This window comes from Stegastes partitus, unplaced genomic scaffold (genome assembly GCF_000690725.1).
Source record: "Stegastes partitus isolate 25-593 unplaced genomic scaffold, Stegastes_partitus-1.0.2 Scaffold1135, whole genome shotgun sequence".
Taxonomy (NCBI): Eukaryota; Metazoa; Chordata; class Actinopteri; family Pomacentridae; genus Stegastes; species Stegastes partitus.
In genome coordinates this window covers 182117-202744 of record NW_007578866.1, presented here as the reverse complement: position 1 = coordinate 202744, position 20628 = coordinate 182117, and the positions used below count along the sequence as shown (strand labels likewise).

At 40.4% G+C, this 20628-nt stretch overlaps 1 protein-coding gene across 2 annotated transcripts in view; it reads right to left on the bottom strand.

The window, feature by feature from the left end:
* Positions 1-1678: 1678 nt before the first annotated feature.
* Positions 1679-20628, bottom strand: part of wnt5b (wingless-type MMTV integration site family, member 5b) — a 112928-nt gene continuing 93978 nt past the window's right edge. Inside the window, exons 2-7 of one of the 2 annotated variants that reach the window (XM_008296555.1) lie at positions 18381-18544; positions 17280-17367; positions 16863-17022; positions 11697-11989; positions 4563-4721; positions 1679-4470 (exon numbers count right to left, since the gene is read on the bottom strand). In XM_008296555.1, coding sequence (XP_008294777.1) covers positions 4171-4470; positions 4563-4721; positions 11697-11989; positions 16863-17022; positions 17280-17367; positions 18381-18496 — 1116 coding nt within the window. In that variant the 5' untranslated portion in view covers positions 18497-18544 and the 3' untranslated portion in view covers positions 1679-4170. Of the gene's footprint in view, positions 4471-4562; positions 4722-11696; positions 11990-16862; positions 17023-17279; positions 17368-18380; positions 18552-20628 lie in introns of those variants that run through there. The other variant, XM_008296556.1, reaches the window with a different exon arrangement.

Sequence of the window (20628 nt, the reverse complement as noted above, 5' to 3'; positions counted from 1 at the left end):
ATGCCACTAAACTGGTTAGGCTACATCATTAGCCAGCTGGTGGTTGGACACTAAAAGGTCCTGCAGGAGCTCGGTGCCATTAAAGCCTTCCTTAAACACTATGATGGTGTTTGTGAGCAGCAGATGACACTTTCTGGCCTTTACAGGGAGCAGCAGACGGATGTTTCTTCCTGGTCTGGAGACAAATTCAAATGTGAAAGTCTTCCTACCAGGTGTAAGGGTGGATTCTGCAATACACTGGCTTTAACCAGGAAGAAAAAAACGCAGCAACTTCTCTGCGTTTTTTTTGTCCTAGAGAAAGTGCAAATGTACAAGTCTGACTTCAGGCACAAAAAATGCAGATACACTGATGGTGAAGCTGAAAGAACATCCTCAGTGCTGCATCCCTACTCTTCCCTCTGCTTGAACTGTGAATTTAAAAAAAAAAAAAGTATGCGATTAAAAAAAAAACCCCAAAAAAACAAAACATAATGGGAAGAGATGGCCTTCTAACAGACAGAAAACCTCACTGTCTTGTCTGTTTGTTTGTTTGTTTGTTTCAGAGATTTCTGCACCACGGCGGCAGATGGCTGTCAGATGAAACGGATTAAGACAGGCCATGGAGTCACACTTTCACTGGACTAATCTTCATTAAATACAGCACAGAGTGACATTTTACGCATTCGTAGATAAACCGCCGAAATGAACACACCGACACCGGACTTAGTAGCAATAATCAGCAGCAGCAGTTTGTCCATAATGAGGGAGAACATCTCTCACACAGTCTTCTGTCAGGTGATTACACAGAGACAGTATTGTCGGTTGGTCATGCTGTTCTGGTCAGTGGTCTAATCCAATTACTTGTGAGCAGCTAAAAGTAATGGGATTGTTAGTTAGGTCACTGTACAGACCTGCAGCCATGACTGTGTGCTTGACATTCAGCGCTAAAAGCTGCTGGAGCATTTTATAGACGGACAGACAAGATAAAGTCAACCTGCTGCTGCTGCTGTAAAGAAGATACGCAGGGGAGAATCCAGCTTAAATGACTCGGATGTGTTAGTACAGACAGAAATGTGCAGTGGTTGAAGGTATGGCTGCACAATACTGGACAAAATTATTGTGTTTTTCTACTGTTTATATTTCTATATGAAAAAATGCAGGATGTTTTTTACACCAAATGTCTTAAATATGGACAGTTTTGATCATTCTAGAATGACTGCGGTGATTTTGAAGGCGAGTCCATCTGCCTTTAATATAACAAATATTTTTTAAAAAGCTGAAGAAAATAACTTTTTCATATTGCATAACTCTGGCAACTCCAAAGAAAGCTCTGGATAAGATTCACATGTGCATCATACAGGACTTCATGGTGCTGATTTAAATGGAAACAGACAAGTTGTGTTGCCTCGTGAGTGGTGATAATTGCAAAACACTGCTGACTTAGTACCTGTTTTTGCTCAACATCATCCTTTTCTGCAGCTGAAATGCTTCCATGCAACTTTGCACATCTTTTTGCAACTTAATCTTACTTCTCACATGTGGAGGCTGCATACCACAAATCTCCTTGTGTCGTCAATACAGTTGAAAAGAAACAAATCTGAGTGAATCATTGGCTCATAGACAGAATTTTCTCACAGATTACCTGTAGTAAATGCTTTCTGTTTGCATCATGCAGCAAAGAAAGCCCTTGCATGATGCATTTGGGTTCATTTCCTTTTACTTTACATTGCACTCATGCGATGCCACTGTTGCACACATTGCACGTCTCCAGCCGTGTTATGTGCAGCCCTACGTTGAGACACAAACACGGAGTCTGTGGGCAAAGCTGCTCGGCCATCTGATGGGTTCAAAAGTCTGGAGGAGGTGTGAGAAAATAAAGCAGAAATCAGAGGGAATAATAAGCAAAAAGCAGGAATGAGCAAACACTATTAATCACCAAATCCACTATTAAAAAAATCACACCCTGAAGTGCCAAAAACACGGCGCACAAGTTCACAGACATACATATTATTTTACTACTTTATGTGAGGAAACAATACATTCATATAAACACAAGGAGACATGAAAACATTCTCGTTATCTGCTCATGTCTTTAGGTTACTGATAAACACGGACTAGAACTGTTTATTTGGTGTCATTTGAGAGGAATTTAAGGGTAAATGTGAAGATTGATTCCAGATTCAATGTAAAGTTTTGTCTAATAAGTATCATCTGAGGCTGAAAACCTCAATCCTGCAATGAGAAATTGTTAATACCACGTAAAGGGCATGTATGATTGTCCATGTCCGTCTCAGCAATTTAACTTTGTCATGGAATTGATCTTGTATGAAAAATCTGGGTACAAGGGAGGTGGTTGGGAACATTTCCTCCAGCATAAGTGAAGTTCAGCCATTTTTCGTCTTTACAGTTCTCAGAAACTGTTGTTTTTCTCATACTTGGCCCTCGTCTATCAATGGCAGCAGTGTCCTTCTGGCTCTTACTGTATTACTTAATTCATTTCCCCATTTAGCCATCGCAGCATCATTTTCCAAAACAGCCACTTGGCGACAAAGACGTGTCTGTAGTTGTCACATTGGAACACAGTGAAAAGTCTTGGCTTGGATAAAAAAAAAAAAAAAAAGAGCTCAAAAACAGATTTTCAAAGACTAGTTTATCAAAAGAATACACAGTAATACTCATGTATAAAACATAGAAAACAGAGAATGAAAAACAATAATAAAATATAATTTCTTTTTCGATCTACTGTTTTTTTTTTTTTTTTTTTTTTTTTCTTTTAAGTAGCGCGTAATAAATTGCAGTCCTTTCTGATTTTTTTATTCCACATGTTCAGTCCTCTTCGGTTTTCCTGTTTGTTATTAGTTTGGATTAGTCAACCAATACAAAATCATGGTACAACAGAATTATAAAAAAACAAACACTAAACTTGGTGGTAAAAGCGCCAAATCGACACCGCGGGCCTGTTAACAAGTTGCGTAACACGGTGAGATGAAGATGTCCACACGCGCGTCTCTCGTTGCGGCTTCATTACGGCAGATACAGCACATTAATCTCGCTAATGGAGGTTTCGTTCACGTCGCTGTCACATGAAGGTTACGGAGCCGAAACGCCGCCGGTGTGTGTGAGCTGCTTGTTTAAACAGCCGCGGTGTCAAGATGGCCGCAACCAGCAAAAAGCCTCATTAACCTGCACAGACACACTTGTCAGGTCACTGGAAATCTGCTCCGGCAATACAAGAGAGAGCAGCGGTGACACCGAGATAAATGGAGGGTTCGCTGTGTCCTTTGTGACCTGAAGGTTACGGGTTTTTCTGCAGGTTATTGTATTTTTAAAACAGAATTTTACAGCTGGGTGTAGAAAAAAATAAAACAAAACAAAATAAAACAAACAAAAAAAACCCCGCCTTATTTTCATTTTCCAATTAAATTTTCTTTTTCATAATTACCTCAATTCATCAACCTTTCTGATTTAAAGCCACTTCTTTATTTTCTCTCTTTTCTGGGATGGTATTGGCAGCGTATTTGGCAGTTTTAGTGCCGCTCACGTGGCCAGAATCTCATCTCAAAGGTCAAAAGTTCATTAAAAACAGACACGATGACTCAAACAGCTCCAAACTCCAAAAGGACTGTAATGATTTCTGGGATTCTCCAAATACAGAGTTTTTTTAACGGGTCCAAACTTGCTCGAGTCTCTTTTAAATAACAATCAAGAGTTGTATGCTTATTTAATATTTAATTATATATTTATTTCGTTGCTCCCTTCTTCGTCTCACACTAGTCTCATGTGTCCTCCCTTTCTAGGATCCAGTTGTTCCTCCTGCAGGTCCGTTCGTCCCCACGTGTCCTTCTATTAGTTCATCAGTTTCGTTTCTTTCTTCCTTCCTTCAGGATTGGGATCAGGATGTTATACGGGAAAGCAGTGACGATGGAGGGTGGGGAAATAGAAATCAGAGTTGTCGTTTGCGCTCAAAAAGTGGCCCCAGAGGTGTTTTCGTAGCTTCTTTTCTTGATGTGAAAGACCAGGCGATAAGGAATATGGTCAGAAAATGGAATTTACGTGTCTCATCCTGAACAAAACCCTGGAAAAAAAAAAAAAGGCCACCTTCCCGTCATCTCCTCCACCCTCTGTCATCACCACCTACCCTCTCCGCTGCTTTCATCCCTCTTCCGTCTTTCCCAGCATCTGTAGGCGATGCTATTTGCACACGAACTGGTCCACGAGCGACGTGCAGCGTTTGCACTTGACGTAGCAGCACCAGTGGAACTTGCAGTGGCAGCGCTCGTGCTTGTAGGTCTTGAACTGGTCGTATCCTCGGCCGCAGCACATCAGCGCACAGCCGTCCATGCCCTCCGAGGTCTTGTTGCAGAGGCGACCCTGCGTGCCCAGCGAGCCGGTGGTCTCGTTGCGGAGGCAGTAGTCTGGGCTGGGGTCGATGTAGACCATGTCCTCGGGGGTCGGGGTGTTGAAGCGCTTGTCGACGAGCTCCAGTTTTCCCTGGTTGGGCAAAGGAAGCGTTACATGTGGAACCATCTTTCTGCGCATCATAGAGGGTAAAGGAAGAGATGCATGTGCTATGACTTCAGTACCTTGCGTCCGATCCTCATGGCTGCAGCGCTGTCGTATTTCTCTTTCAGGGATTCTCCGACACGTCGGAAGTCGGCCAGCTGGAGCCAACAGGTCTTTAGACTGCAGGATCCCGAGACTCCGTGACACTTGCAGGCCACGTTAGCGAGGTTGTAGACGGCCTGGTGGAGTGACAGGAGCACACAAATCATTTCAACAGAAGAACACTTTGCTGCACTTTTTCTGACAATAGATTTTAACTATACACACTTGAAGCTGAACAACTTATTAAAAACTTATAAAACCGCTCTGCGTGTTTAATAATGCAACTGGAGACTGTATTCACAGATTCTTGGAGATAAGACAGGTAGTAGTCACATCAGTCTCCAAATAAAACGAGCAGCAGTTCACCTCCAAGTCAGCTGTGCTACCAGGCTGAGAAACAAGCATCTGTCTCAGAGCCAGACTGTCAAATGTTAGATTTTTAAAGTCAAACGATAAGCTTAAAATAAAATACTATGCTCATTCAAAGATAAAAGAAAAAAACATCAACAAACAATGATCTTGTTGGCCGGCAGTTCAAATCTCTTGGGTTTTAGGTTGTGCTCCAGATTTGTGTTTGCTGCTGCACTGCTGCCATCTATTGGTCAATATGTGTAACTGCTCCTTTCATTTATTTAGTCAAGAGAAGATGTGCTGAACCAGTATAGTGCATGCTTTAACATTGAATATATATATATATTCATCAAAGTTATACAAATTTGTTTAAATGAATGAATGAAAAATACTTTATTTATCCCAGAAGGGAAATTCAATAAAGAAAGAAAAACAGTGGAATATGTAGCGTTAAAAAACTGTAAACAAAAAACAAACAAACAAAAACAAACAGTGAAAACAACTGCAAATAAATGTAATCTCAGATATTTTTAGCTGATTTAAATATAGTGAACCAGTGTGATCTTACAGTCACATTGGAAAGAAACAAATCACCATTTCTAAAAATACAGATTTTTGATGAGAAAACTTTTTTTTAAACAGTCTACATGTAAATCAATACTTTATTTCTCTGATTTTAGTGGATATTATTGGTAAAAATAATTTTTAAAAAGTACAATTCTGCTAAAAAAATGTATTTAATTATTTTTCAATCCTTAATGCAATTATTTTGTCTTTTAAATGATGGCCAATATCTATAAAGCAGTGATATTTTTGCTCATTTAAATACAGTAAAAACAGTGTAATTTTACAGTCAAACATGTAAAAGAACTAANAGATTTGTGTTTGCTGCTGCACTGCTGCCATCTATTGGTCAATATGTGTAACTGCTCCTTTCATTTATTTAGTCAAGAGAAGATGAGCTGAACCAACTGCTCCCTGGAAGAATCCAGGAAAATCTATGGTGCACACTTTAACATTTAATTTATATATATTCATAAAAGTTGTACAAATTTGTTTAAAGAAAGAAAAACAGTGCAATGTGTAGCGTTAAAAAACTGTAAACAAAAAACAAACAAAAAAAAACAGTGAAAACAACTGCAAATATGTGTACTCTCAGATATTTTTAGCTGATTTAAATATAGTGAACCAGTGTGATCTTACAGTCACAAATTGTAAAGAAACAAATCATCATTTCTAAAAATACAGATTTTTGATGAGAAAACTTTTTTTTAACAGTCTACATGTAAATTAATACTTTATTTCTCTGATTTTAGTGGATATTATCTGTAAAAATAATTTTAAAAAAGTACAATTCTGTTAAAAAAAATGTATTGTTTTTCAATCCTTAATGCAATTATTTTCTCTTTTAAATGATGGCCAATATCTGTAACAGTCATATTTTTGCTTATTTAAATACAGTAAAAATCGTGTAATTTACAGTCAAACATGTAAAAGAACTAAGTGTTTCTTTATTATTAAGTATTATTATTAAAAAAAATCCAGATGTGTAATGTGGACATTACAAATAGTTCTGGTCTGTTTTTTAAAATGTAAATTTGTACTTTTTCTGTGATTTTACAAGTTTTCATCTGGAATTTAATAAAACAGAAAATCTGTAAAAAGAAAAAAAAATCTAAACAATTAGTCAAAAACTATTGAAATTAGATTTTACAGTGTAGTCTTACCAGATAGTACACAACCAACGACCGCATGAATTTCCCTTCTCAACATTACTTTCACACACATATATAATTATATATAAACAGTATTAACATTATTTAACAAAATAAGATTGAAAATGCTTTCAGGATTATACAACATTTTCATCATCGGGGTAAATTAAAAACAAGAAGAGAAACCAGTCTCCACAGCAGCAGTGAGCTTTAGGGGGAGCCCTTCACCAGCTAAACACCATTTAATGATCAAGTCACATAAAACACCTCCTCCTAAACAAACACACACATGAATTCTGTCATGTACCGTCACTATTCATGCATTGTGTTGCCTTTTGCCGCACGTCTGCACACTTTACCTGCTGAATCAATCACTGCCGATCCCTAATTTCCCCCGACTCGCCCTCACACAAATGAAACCCATCACTCTGTCTCCCCTCGGTGCCTGATCTCAATTACCTTCTCACCTCTGTTAACCCCCACATCCCAAACACCCCCGACCTCCTCTACTTTACTACCCAGCAGGCATAGCACTCGGCACCCTCCAATCCCGCGACTCTACCCCCGTGACCCCCTCGGACCGACGGGGACAATGACGTTTTGTAGACAAGAAAAAGCTTCTTTTGTCACTCTGTTGCTGATGTTTTCTCATTAAAACATGCAAAACAGTCCTAAAAAAGGAACATTTTTATAAAACTGCAAGACATTAATGGAAGGAAATCATCATATTTCATGATTTCTTGCTGTTTTACGAGCTTTCGTGTTCACTCAGATCCCCGACTGTGGGGTTTATGAGAAGTTTACTACAATAAGGAAATTGGAGAAGCAACATTTTTCCCAACATGATGAATGATAGCTCACATAACAAGGATACTAAGGAGGCAAATCCAGTGTTTTTCCTCCTCTAATCTTTCTTTTTGTTCCTATTTAATATTCCACCACTACTTGTGTGTTATGAACAGCACTCCGAGTCTCGCTCTTTGTACGATCGGTGCTATAGAAACGCTTTTTTAGCTGCCAATAACTTTGCACTGCCGAATGAAACCCTTGCATGTGTGTGTCCTGCATCATACTGAGCTCTTTGGCGGGTCACGCCTGCTGGGCGCAACGACACTGGACCTGATGAACACACACGGTCAGTCATCCGTGGTGGAGACACGGTCGCTGTGTCAGGCACAATAGGTTCTGCTCAGACGGGGTTAGAGGGTGAGGAGCCCAGTGTGTCTGTGTGTGTGTGTGTGTGTGTGTGTGTGTGTGTGTGTGTTGTGTTTAGAGAGTCGGGACCAGAATAGGATAGCAATAGAGAACATAGTCCACCCTTTGTGACAGGATAGGCTGTGACTGAGGAGGATAAGGCAGCAACACTTTTCTCTTCTTGTTAAATGTAGTTACTAAATTTAGCTGCTTTCATTTCGTTTAATCTTATTTCTGTAAAAACAGATTGTATGTATTTGTTTGTTGCTTCTTCTCCCACTTACAGCACGTTGCTCTGCCATTGGCCGGTTCAGCTTGAATGTTATTTGACATCTGATCAAATGAAATCATGTGAAAAAATCATCCTGACATCCAAGTTGCAAGATGAGAGTTCTGCAAACTACCTCCAACATGCTGCTACAACTTGTTTTTGTTGTTTCATAGCAAAAAACAAACAAATCAACTTGCAAATTTGTAATTTTCAACAACTGATCTACAAGTAAAGTCTGTCTGATGTGTGAAAATTACTCTGATTTTTAAAAAAAATTCAATTTGGTTGCAAGACATGGGGTTGCTTGACATTCAGGCTCCAAATGTGCTCAGCAAACTAAGTAAGGAACAAGAAATACACAAAAATGTACGGCTGCAGAAAAGATGATCACGAACAGGCACCCTGCCAGCGGTGTTCTGCAATTATCACCACACATGAGGCGACTAATTTGACCATTTAAATCAGCACCAGAAAGCTCTAAATTATGAGTGTAAAGCCAGATCTGAATGCCATGTAAAGCAAAAAAAATAGAAAATAAAAGAAAATGATGGATGCCCTTTTCAGTGTGACGCTCCAGAAGAAAAGTTCACAATCTGCTTTTATAAAAAGATGTTTTGTTTTCGATGCAGATGGACTCCCCTACAAAAATCAAACCAATTATTCTGGAATGATTGATCTGGAGAAAATCGCTGTAGTAAAAAAAATCCCAGTGTCTGTTTTGTATTTATATCTAAATATATTTTTAAAAAAGACTTCTCCACACATACTCTATGTGCTTGTGCAGAAGCTTCTCTTCGTTTACTTACATCGCATGAAACATTAAAAACCAAAATACAATTTTAAAGGCTGTATAAGAAGATCAAAGCATGATTTTTTTTTCACTGTTATCACATTTGGTGTCTTTAAAAACATACAAGATCTCGATCAGTGCAACCACTGATGATATTTAACCCTCAGCTAGGTGAAGAAAAGCTTCTAATGTGTCCCTTTCTCCTCAATTCCAGTGCACATGTGCTGTTTTTTTCTTCCTGGTTGTCATTTTATTTCTGAATCCGACACTGTTCAGCCGAGTCACTGTTGCAACAAGTGAGCGACAGGTTGACAGATGGGCTGAAAATGATCTTGTATGTTCAGAGCTGAGGCGGCCTGTTGTTGTCTCCAGACTGGGAATGCGCATTGAGCTGTTTTGGTGTCTGTGTAACGAGCGCTGCCTCATTTGATTTGTGTGGACGGGAGACAGTGTGTGTGTGTTTGTGTGTGTGTGTGTGTTGTGTAGGTCTTTGAGAGTCGGGGGAGTGTGACGGAGGTCCATCCTTCACCCTGCGTCTCTGTCTCCAGACGCTTGTACACAGACGACCACGTTGTCCGCCAGTCACACAAACCAAATGAAGCCGAGCATGAACACACACACACGCACACACACACACACACACACACACACACACACACACACACACACACACACACACACACACAGAGCAGCACGCCCCTGTCACCTCTACAAAAGCCCTGCAGTTTGCCTTGTTCAACCAAGCAAGACAAATCCCGCTTAGGACAAACCAGCGTGTCCACGAAAGAAAAGAGGGAGAAAGGTGGAGGGAGACGGGGCGAAAAAATAAAAAGGGGGGAGAAACACTGTCTTCCTCTCTCCTGCTCTCCCCCTTTTCATCTCTCTCTTCTCCTCTCTTCCGTTCCGATGGACAGGCAACAATGAGAGCAGAGGATCAAACGGGCCACAGGAGGAAAAGTCATTGAAAATTGGTGTGTATGTCAGCGAGCTGTGAGTGTGTGTGTTCGTACCAAGCGGCAGCAGCAGTAGATCTTTCGCTCATACACTCCTCTATAGCCCCAATGGGACCCTCAGCAGAAACACAACCTCTCCAGACCCTCACCTCTGACCTCTGACACACACACTCGCGCAAAACTAGGCTCACTGTCTCTCACACAAATCAAACCGAGCTGAGCTGCTCACACATATGCTCCGTCTTACAGCTTAAAGCTTCTCTAACTGTGGACCAGAATGAGCAAATGGGCCTTTTATGAGGAATGTGCTCAGTCGAAGGTGAGAGGCGTCTCAGTGTGTTTCCCATAATGTTCTCTTTACCTGAGAGGATCTGCACACACTTTAGTTCCTCCTCATAATTTACAGCAGCCAGAGTGGGACAGAAACACACTGTAAGAAAGATTCTCAAGTCTGGCAGCAAGCGTGCCTTAAAAATATGTAAAAAATGAAGCAATACTGTAACGCTGAATTATTATTATGATTTTTTTCAAGGTGAAAGTAACTGCAAATATCTGTATCATATAATATAAAATAATATTTCTATCTAACTTAAATACAGGAAAACTGTAATTTTATGTTGTAAAAGAAGTCATTCACTGTGTGTAAAACAAAGATTTTTGATTGTTTTTCCCCAAATCAACATGTAAAATTAACTTTTTTGCATATCTACATTTTAATAATAAAAATAAAAGTGAAAATCTGTGAAATAACACTTAAAAAATGATTTTACACATTTAAATCTTTCATTTAAATATCTTTTCTTCCAATACCAGAAACTATATGTAAAATAATAACATTTTTGTAGCTATAAATACAGTAAAAATAGTGTCGTTTTTCAATTACATGTTGTAAAACAACAAATTACTACTTCCGAGAATCAAAATTTAATAGGATACAACTTTGTCTTGTGTTTTCATGGCTAACATGTAAATAATTCCCTTTTTTTTGCTATTTCAGCAGAAATTATATATAATAATCTTTTTTTTTTTAAATGGCAAAAAATATTTTTTTAAATTTCTTAACTTAAAAATTTTCTTTAAAATAACACTATGTGTAAAATAACATTTTTTTAAAAAGATTTTAATATAGTAAAAAAAAAAAAAGTGTTGTTTGACTTTCAAATGTTGTAAAAGAACCAATTACCATTTCTAAAAACACAGAGTTTTGATGTGGACATTATTTATGTCGTGCCTGTGTTTTCATGGTTAACATGTGGATTGATACTTCTGCATGTTTATTAGATCTTACCTGTAATTTAACAAAATGGGGAAAACCCTGTTTAAAACCAATATTTATTTATTTATTTAACATTAAAATTTGTTAAAAACACTTTATTTTTTTAACTGTATGAGAAACACAGCATAATCATACAGCTGGTCTCTCTATCCATCAGGAACAATGTCTCCAAGTTTCATTTTGAACTCTAATCATACAGTAAAGGAGCGCTATTATCCGCTGTGCTGTTGGATTTATTCGTGTGTCTGTATGTGCATGTGCGGCTGTGTGTTACTGTGGAGGAATGTGCGTTGACCTGGTGACCCAGCAAGACTCCAAGGGCGTTAGCAGTTATACCATTTGGACCCTCCCAATAAATAACCTACACACACCCATGCAAATACTGCCGGGTCAGGCGATCAGGGGCCGCCTCAGCTTCCTCACATTCCTTACAGACATACAGATATAGTGTGGGGTCAAGAAGAGGAGCCACTTCCTTCACTGAACTTTCTGAATATATTATATTGGATATTTTTGGGGGGCTCTGTATGCTGGAAACACAGAAGTGTTTTGGTCTCCATACCTGTCTCCCTGCTTCATTATTGTGCAGGTTCATCAGCGTCCGGGCGTGTTCGGGTGAACCGCGGGGGTAATTCTTCTCCCTCTCCCTGGCGTCTACGAACTCCCGTGCGAACCTGTAGCCGTAGTGCACATTGTCGCCGCAGCCGCCCCACAACCAATCACGCGGCAGGTCTCGGGGTCGAGCGGATCGGCTGCAGCCGCAGGTGGAGAGTTCGCCTTCGCGGCACGCCCGGCTGATGGCGTTGACCACACCGGCTGCACTGATGGCGTAGGTGAAGGCTGTTTCCCTGGAGCCTGGTGGAGAGGACACAACGCGGTGTTTACATTCTCTAATATTTTACATTTTCACTTTTACTCATTCGGGTTTCTGGTGAGGGTTTGTGCATTCAGTGGCAGGAAGCGGCACAGGTTAAACCCCCCTCACACACAGCCGACAGCCCCACACCCACCTCCACCCCAACAATAGACAATAGAAGTGATGTGAGGCTCTTAGCCGATACCTGGTTAAACTCAACAACTTTAAATACCAGCTCAGTGATCCATAATACAAGTGAAGCATTTAATGACGTAAACAGATCAGTTTTCTCGTGTTTGTGGCCTCGAGCTGTATGTGTCCTGGTTAGTCAACCTTGATGTTAAAGGGTCACTTCATCCAGGTTACCAAGTTTATTTTCTCACTCATGTTTAGTGACATGCAGCATTCAGATTTTTCTGTTTTCAATTGAGGCAAACTGGATTTAATTCTGATGCTCCCAGCAGAGACAACTTACATCTGAAACATCACTAACATGACCTTACAGACACAATGTAAAGTATTTTCTAGCTAATAAAAAGTCTCAACAGTGTGTTTTGTGAACGGTCAAGACTTACAAGGACACATTTTCAGATTAGTCTGAGACATGGATACATTAAAAACCTGGACACACTAAACCAAATTTTTTTAAAGGATTTTCCCCATTTTTGTGAAATTGCAGACAAAAACTAGTGAAATCAAAGAAGAAAAAATAATGTACATTCTGACCCTATAAAAAAAAATGGTTAAAAAACTGTAAATAATATCAACATCAAAAGTGTTTATTTCTACAAATAGTAATTTACTCTTTTGCAATGTCTAACTGTAAAATCACACAATTTTACTATATTTTAATCAGCTACAAATTATTATTTCATAGATCTTTGCAGGTGTCTTCACCGTTTTTTAAACCTTACAGTTTTCCACTCTCGCTGCCAGATTTTTACCATTTTTTATGTTTTTTTCCATCCATCCATCCATCTACACACCACTTAATCCTCACTACGATCGCAGGGGGCTGGACTCTATCCCAGCTGACTCAGGGTGAAGGCAGGGGACACCCTGGACAGGTCACCAGTCTATCACAGGGCTACACTTAGAGACAGACAACCAAGCACACTCACATTCACACCTACGGACAATTTAGAATCACCAATTAACCTCAACATGTTTTTGGACTTTGTGGGAGGAAGCCGGAGAACCTAGAGAGAACCCACGCTGCACGAGGAGAACATGCAAACTCCACGCAGAAAGATCCTGGTGCCACACCGGGACATGAACCGACGACCTTCTTGCTGCGAGGCAACAGTGCTACCAACTGCGTATGTTTTTTTTTTTACACTTTTTACAGTGTAACCAGCAGGAGAAAAAAAAACAACTCTAAACTCTTCACTATGTGAAACCACCACAGTGCAGATAGATGATAATGTAATAAGAATTCATCTAAAGTTTGAGCTTCAAATGAAGATACTACCAGCCATCAGCTAACCAGTTTTAAAGCAGCCAGTCTCTAACAGCTGACAGAAACTTCCAGCGATCAGTCTGCTGCTTCTCTTTGTAGCTGCCTGGATGCATGATATTCAACAGGCTTCATGTTTTCTGTTGCCTCTGCAGACTAACAACACTTCACAATACACAACAGCACCTGCCTGTCCTACTCTCTGCATTAATACACAAACCACTTCAACGCACACAAAGAAGCAACAAGGAGGAAGACGACGGCCTGACAGGTAGGAGGTTAAGTGCTCTGAAACTGCATCATTGACATGCAAATGTGGGTTTTCCTGGTTGAGGTTACATACCAGAGTTTTCAACTCAGTGTTGTATTAGATAAAATAGCTCTACTTCAAATATCATGTGAGGATGATCACCGCAATTCTGGTGTTTTCAGAACTTTGCAGCAAGAATTGGTATTAAATTAGATTGTTTTCCCAAATACTGGTACTGTTAACTTTATTAACCAATTCCCAGTACAATATGTAAATGTAAGAAGGTGCTGCTTTGACTCTGATGCAGCCGCCCCTCTCTATCTACAGTCACTCTGTGGTGTCCTGGATACACGTCAAGTCATAACCTGGTGTCAGCACTGAAAAACAACTGGTGAAAAACTCTCCTTCAAACATGTGATATATAAGGAAACAAAGGAATTTCAGCATTTTGAGTGAGAGTTTGTCTTATTCTACATTTTGACACCAAAACTTTAATTTTTCCTGCAGATACATCACTTCTAAATACCAGTTATCAGTCTCATGGATAATCAGTATCAGAATCATCCCTAAAACCCAAATCAGTTACCACTATATTAAACAGGGGCCTTCCTATTATTATGAAGGCCTAAACAAAGTTAGTTGGGTTTAGTTTACATACACATTACAAAAAAAAGAGATTTTGCTTCTTGTCATCATACATCCAGTGCATTTTAATCTAAATAGAGCATCTTTTTTGTGACCAGTTATGTTACCAAACTGAGGCTATATCGGTATTTACGTGCTCTATACACTCTTCAAAGGAAATCAGGGGATCACAACCTAATTAAATGCATGGTTGTGAGATAAAAATCTATTAATTTGAATAAAGCTTTTCAGTCAAAAACACTGTTTTGATCAGTTGTGTTGACATAATTGTGCTGCTAGTTACACCAACCCTCATATAGTGAGTAATTCAAACTGAAATTTCAGAGTTAATTGAATTAAAACAACATTGAAGTTGCAGTAAATTAATTAAATCAGTTCGATAACTGAAGTTTTGAGTTAAGGATTCCAGGTTCTTGTAAATGGTTTATGGGATTGTAGAGGAAAGACTAATTCAGTTAATTCAGTATAGTTTGTTGGTTGAACAGAATTCTATCGGAAGTTAACTAAAAGAAAAACTAATACAAACATTATTTTTTTAGGTTGGGTCTAAACATGGAAGCGTGAGATTCATTTATGCTCCAATCTAAATACATTTGAAGAGTTTATTTGCTAAAACAGATAACTCCATCTTCACAAACCTTCAGAAAACCCACTTATCCATCATCTACCTGAGACAATATCAATCAAACTTAAGTTATCTCTATTTTTGTCATTTCTACTGAGTCAAATCCACTCAGCTTCAGTTTGATTGATATCATCTCAAGCAAACAACAACAAAAAAGTTTTCTGAAAATCTACAAAAAATGAGTTACATGTTTTTGCAAATGAACTCTTTATTTATTTATTAATCAGTTTTTTTTTTTCTTCCTATAAACAGTCTCCAGGATTCCTCTGAGCTGGAATCAACAGCAGACAGGCAGGTACATTATGCAGAAACTGAGGCGTGTGATCCATTCATAGAGTTTCTCAGTCAGGCTGCCTGTTCCTACCACGCATCAGCATAAAGAGACAGACAGAGAGAGAGAGGACGGAGGTTTATGAGGCTGCGGAGCCTCCACTTCAAATAGCAGGTCCGGATGTGTTGGCTCGGTGTCAGCTCATCAGCGCATTTCAAAAGACGAGCCGCAGGACAATGGACCGACTAACACCTCCATATAACCGCGCAGGGAGACTGACTGTCAATAGAGAGACGCTCGGAGCAGGACGGAGACACAGAGAGGAGCAGCAAACACCTCGTCTGGCTGCCTGCAGCGGATTTGACACTTACTTGTTGATGAGACGTTTCCCACATCACCTGCTGGGAATTAGACGCGCAAGATATCGATCCGGGGATGTGCGCTCCCCACTAGATATTTATTAAGATACTGCACATAAATCCCACGGTTATATTTTAGTAGCTGCTAATCTGATCCCGCTTCTCTCTGTGTGGTGTTTCCCGGAGTTATTGGCTCCACCGCGCTTGCGCAAAGTGCCACTTGGTTCCGTAATCCTCTGAGGCTGTGCGCAAAGCAACTTTTTTCTTTTTTCTTTTTTTTTTTTTTAATTTTTTTAATATTAGAAGCGTTACAGATATTTCAATTTATAAAGATGTTTTCCTTGAAAATATCGCTCGACATTGTAATCTGCTATTTTTTTTTTGGTTGAATTCCACGTGTTTGGAAAAAGGCCTCAATAAAAAAGGTGCAAAGAAAGTCAAAAACCAAATCGATTTTTTCAGTATGAACGATAAAAGCTCTGTATACTATTCTCAGACTGAACTAGGAAGATGTTAAATATTTGAAAGACGTACTTAGGTTTCATCTCCACACCCTGTGACACATAATTCATCTCTCCAGGAATGTGTTTTTATGCACATACATGACATGCAGACACCTCATGAGCATTTATACAAACATGACACCATCTAAATTTAACAGTAGTCACCTGATACATGTGCTAGCTTTGACTGATTTCATATCTTACCTCAATGCCAACCCACAAACAAACATCAGACTTGTCACTCACTCCTCTGCTATCCTCAACGTAAGGCTAAAGAATAATATGGGGCATTATTTCCATCTAAGACTCTTCTGTTCTGCAAAACAACCAACACCACAGTTAACACCGACTATCCAAACACTAGCTGTGGAGTCACTGAATCTTTTATTTCAAAATCACCAAAATAAAATAATGAATGGGTTTAGTTGCTTCCACTTTCCAGTAAAGACTGCAGCTGAGCAGGGAGACTGTGGTAGAAAAACGTGACTCTGGATGCATATTTCTTGCATACTTGAGGGTCTTACGGTCAAAGAAGTTTAATCAAATGAAACTTCATTGAAATTATTTCTTCTTTATGAGGTTGTCTTACAACAGAAACAGAAGAATATGTGCTTGGCAAGAACTGCAAACTGTATTAGCCTTCACTGACACACAAAACAAACACAAATAATCACATGCAAAATTAAAAGTAGCAACTTACAAAAAATTAAAAAGGCAAGAGCTTAAACTAACTGACTTTATCCTCATCAAAAAGTAAACTCACCGATCTGCATGACCCGTCCAAACACAGACACGTTGTCCACTGTGCTGCAGTTCCACCTCCGCTGTCTGAACTGGTACTGGCACTCCTTGATGCCCGTGTTGGCTCCATCTCCGATGTAGGTCATGTGGTCCTGATACAGCTGGCACAGCTTCCTCTGACCCTGCAGACCACACAGCAGCGATTAGCACAGATTAGCTGGTTAATGGTTTGATACTTCACTGGTCCCTGCAGGGAAACTCCACCCTTTTATGTGACCAGTTCCCCAGTCAGAAGGTGCAGAAAAGGAACAAGTGGCACTGAGCCTCCAATAGCTTCTTTCATTGTAGCAATAAATTTAAAACCGAGATATGTGAACAACATCTGAAGATGAAAATGCACCGAAAGCAGCTTGTGTGCTTATCACAGACAGCAACTTACCTGGGAGAGACCAGACAGCTGACTGCAGAGAGGCTGAGCTCCAATAATGTACATCTCTGGCCGCTGGATTGGGGTCAGACCCAGTGACCTGAGAGACAGAGGTCCTATTAAATCAGAGTTTACACTAACAAAATGCATCTGTTAAGCTTGAAGAGAAGCAGCACGGACTCAATGATCTAATGTGTGAGTAAAGGTCAGCACAGCAGAGGAAGAAATACAGACATGGGGTTTATTGGAACAAGTGGCCTATAAAATGTAGATAAATGGACACCTCTGGTGAACATGTCTGCAGCCACCATCGTTTCCTATCAGTTTATTTCATGATAGGACTGTCCCCAAACACAGAAAAATGACAGATAATTTGTTAACTGTTTGTAATGAATCATCCAAACGAAAGAAAATCAAACTGTGTTTAAGGTTAGCCACAAGCAAAGATCAGCTTTGTGTCACTAAGTGCATTTGCGACACTAAAAAGGTGTTGCCTTTACAATTCCATTTGGTTTTCTGAGGAGTAATGCAAATCATAACACATTTTGATGCTCTCTAGACTTGTAGATGCTAATATGTCCATATAAACTTCCTTTCTGACAGGTGAGCTCCAACAGCATCCCTCCACAGAGCTGTGTGCGCCCTCCTCTAAAGCCTCCTGGAAAGCTACACACAGCAGTTTCTGTAAGAGAACAACAAGTGTGGCAAATTGACGAGCCTGTAAGCACAGCAGCAGCCCGCCATGCAGTGCCATTTGGGGCTCAGCCAGGGTAAATATTGTGACAGGGCCTTCACATTTGTTCCATTCGCTGTTAGGGCTCCACCACACGACTGGAACATCACGGCACGACGCAAGACTAACCCCCAAAACACACACACACACAGACGCAACGAGGCAACACAAAGCGAAGCCATGGCTCAATAATGTCTATTTGCCATCTTATCAGCAAAATAGAACCATGTCGGGAATCTAAAATGTGCTTTTCCCCCTCAGTTGCTCTCTTGGTACCCACCAAATGAGAGCCGTAATTCATCCACGTTTGATTCGCCATCGCACCACTGAGCACATCTTTCAAAAATCAATGCACCACCAACGATCAGCCAGTTACTCACCACCATGAGTTGGCATCAACCAGCATCAGTTGGGAGCTGCAGGAGAGGAAGACGGCAGCCAACAGCAGATGTCGAACGACGCCGGGTCGTCTTCTCCGGACAGGCCTGTTGTCCATGGTTCGCCGCGTCGTCGCCACACAACCAGTACTGGGAAAAGTGCTCTGCTGTTGAGACATGGGTTTAAAAAATGAGGAGGCGTCCTGCTCAGTCTTTGAGGAGTTTGGGGGCCTGAATGGTGGCGATGCTCTGGGTTCGAGTTCAGATTTTTTTCCCCCAGTTTTCTTAGTCTATTCTTACAGTCCACTTGTCTCTTACTCCTCTGTCTTCTCCGTCTCTAGTCTCAGAAGTATATCAAAGAACTGCCATTAAAAAGTAAATTAAAAAAGATAGACGTGTGTAATCCCCATGTGGCTTCACTGAGAATAAGAACTTAAACCAGCAATATCCCAAAAGGTCAGAAAAACCCAGTTCGCTCGCTGAAATTCCAAGTCAAAGTCGTGCGTAAAATGGTTTGGTTAAGTTTGGTTTTACGCAAAGAGCGATACGCTTTCTCCCTCTCTTCTAGTGTCTTAAAGTAAATAAATAAAGCGAAGTTACAAGGTGAAAAAATGAGATCCAATTGTTGTCTTGAGGAAGAAGATTAAACACTAATTGAGCACCAAAGCCACTGTTGCTTGCCCTTCCTGTCCCCTCACGGCCACTCTCCTGCCACTAATACTATCTCTCCCCCCGCTCCCTCTCTGGTTTACACACTCCTCCTTTTCTCACCCCCACTTCACCTCAGACCTCCCCTGCCCTCCCCCTCCCTTCTTTCATACTTTGCGCACGCGTGTCTGTGTATCTGTAAAGGAGATAACAATAAACACCATCACCAATCAACGGTGATCCAGGACTGCGCGCACCTGCGATGGTGATGTTCACGGTGATCAAAAATGAGGAAAAGTGAGCCCCGATGGTTATTGTAAAATTATTTGAATCACGTCTTGAATTATACAGTATTGTTTCTCCCTGGTTGATAAACTGTCTGTCAGGTTTGGGCGATTATTCAAGCTAACAAGTTAAATTTACGCATTTGTTCATCCACAAACGGTACAAAAATCTGCACAGGAGAGGGGTTTAAAACTCCAGTAGAAGAATCAGTTTAGAATTTTAAAGCTACTTTATGCGTAAAACACACACACACACACACACACACACACACACACACACACACACGGAGTTAAAGCAGTCCCTGATGGGGGGTTGAATGTTTCCCTAAACCTCAATCAACCTTCCAAAAAGTTCACGTGGGTCACATTCCTTTTATTTGCTGAAGTGAATAATTTGTTTGAATAAAAGGTGAGTGCTTTAAAAATTCTCCTAATCCTCTCTTCTTTGGTCCGAGAAAAATAAAAGACGCGCACTAACCCCGCCTTGCTCGCACACACACACTTTTACGCACGGACACAGACAAGCTGTCAGGAGTCCCCCGAAAGTCCAGCAAAGTAAAGAAAGGGCGTGTTGAAGCGAGCTCACCCTCAATTCATAACCCGGTCAAAGACAAACTGCGGTTGGGTCGGTGGGCGGTGAACCTGCAGCGGCTCTTTGATCTGACTCTGAAAAGAGCGTCCACGGCCGAAGGTGGGTAAAAGGAGCCTCACTGGGGCCATAAATCGAAAAGGCATTCCATCAAGTCCACATGATCATGAGTTTCAATCATAACGAAAAGAGCCACAAACAGGGTCACCGACTTCACAAAGAACCACAAAACATGACAATGTTACTGCAAACTACATATTTTCATTGGAATTGCTTTGTTTAAAAGCCACATAAACTGGTTGAGTGTCGCTGCTTAAACACCATTCAGACCTTTTGAGTTTATTGCCTTCAGCGTGACAACAAATACCTGCTTAATACGCTTGATTAGGTTTTTATTGTTCCTTATCCTTCGTGCGTAAAAACCCGGAAACACCAAAAATGAAGGATGTCTGTTTTAACACCCAGATCTTTTCTCCCTCCAGGTTGTGCAATTTGATGTGTCTGTCTCCTTCTAAACTCGGTGTGGCTTTCTGTTGGAGCTCAGCTGAGAGCAGCAGCAGCAGCAGCCGAGACTCGGATGTCACTCGTCTCTGCATGATAATAGACCCGCAGCAATGCTGAGCAGAGATCGCACACCTTTCATCTCTCAGGGGCCCTAAACTTCCCACACACACACGCACACACACACACACACACACACACACACACACACACACTGCTCTGAAGTGAT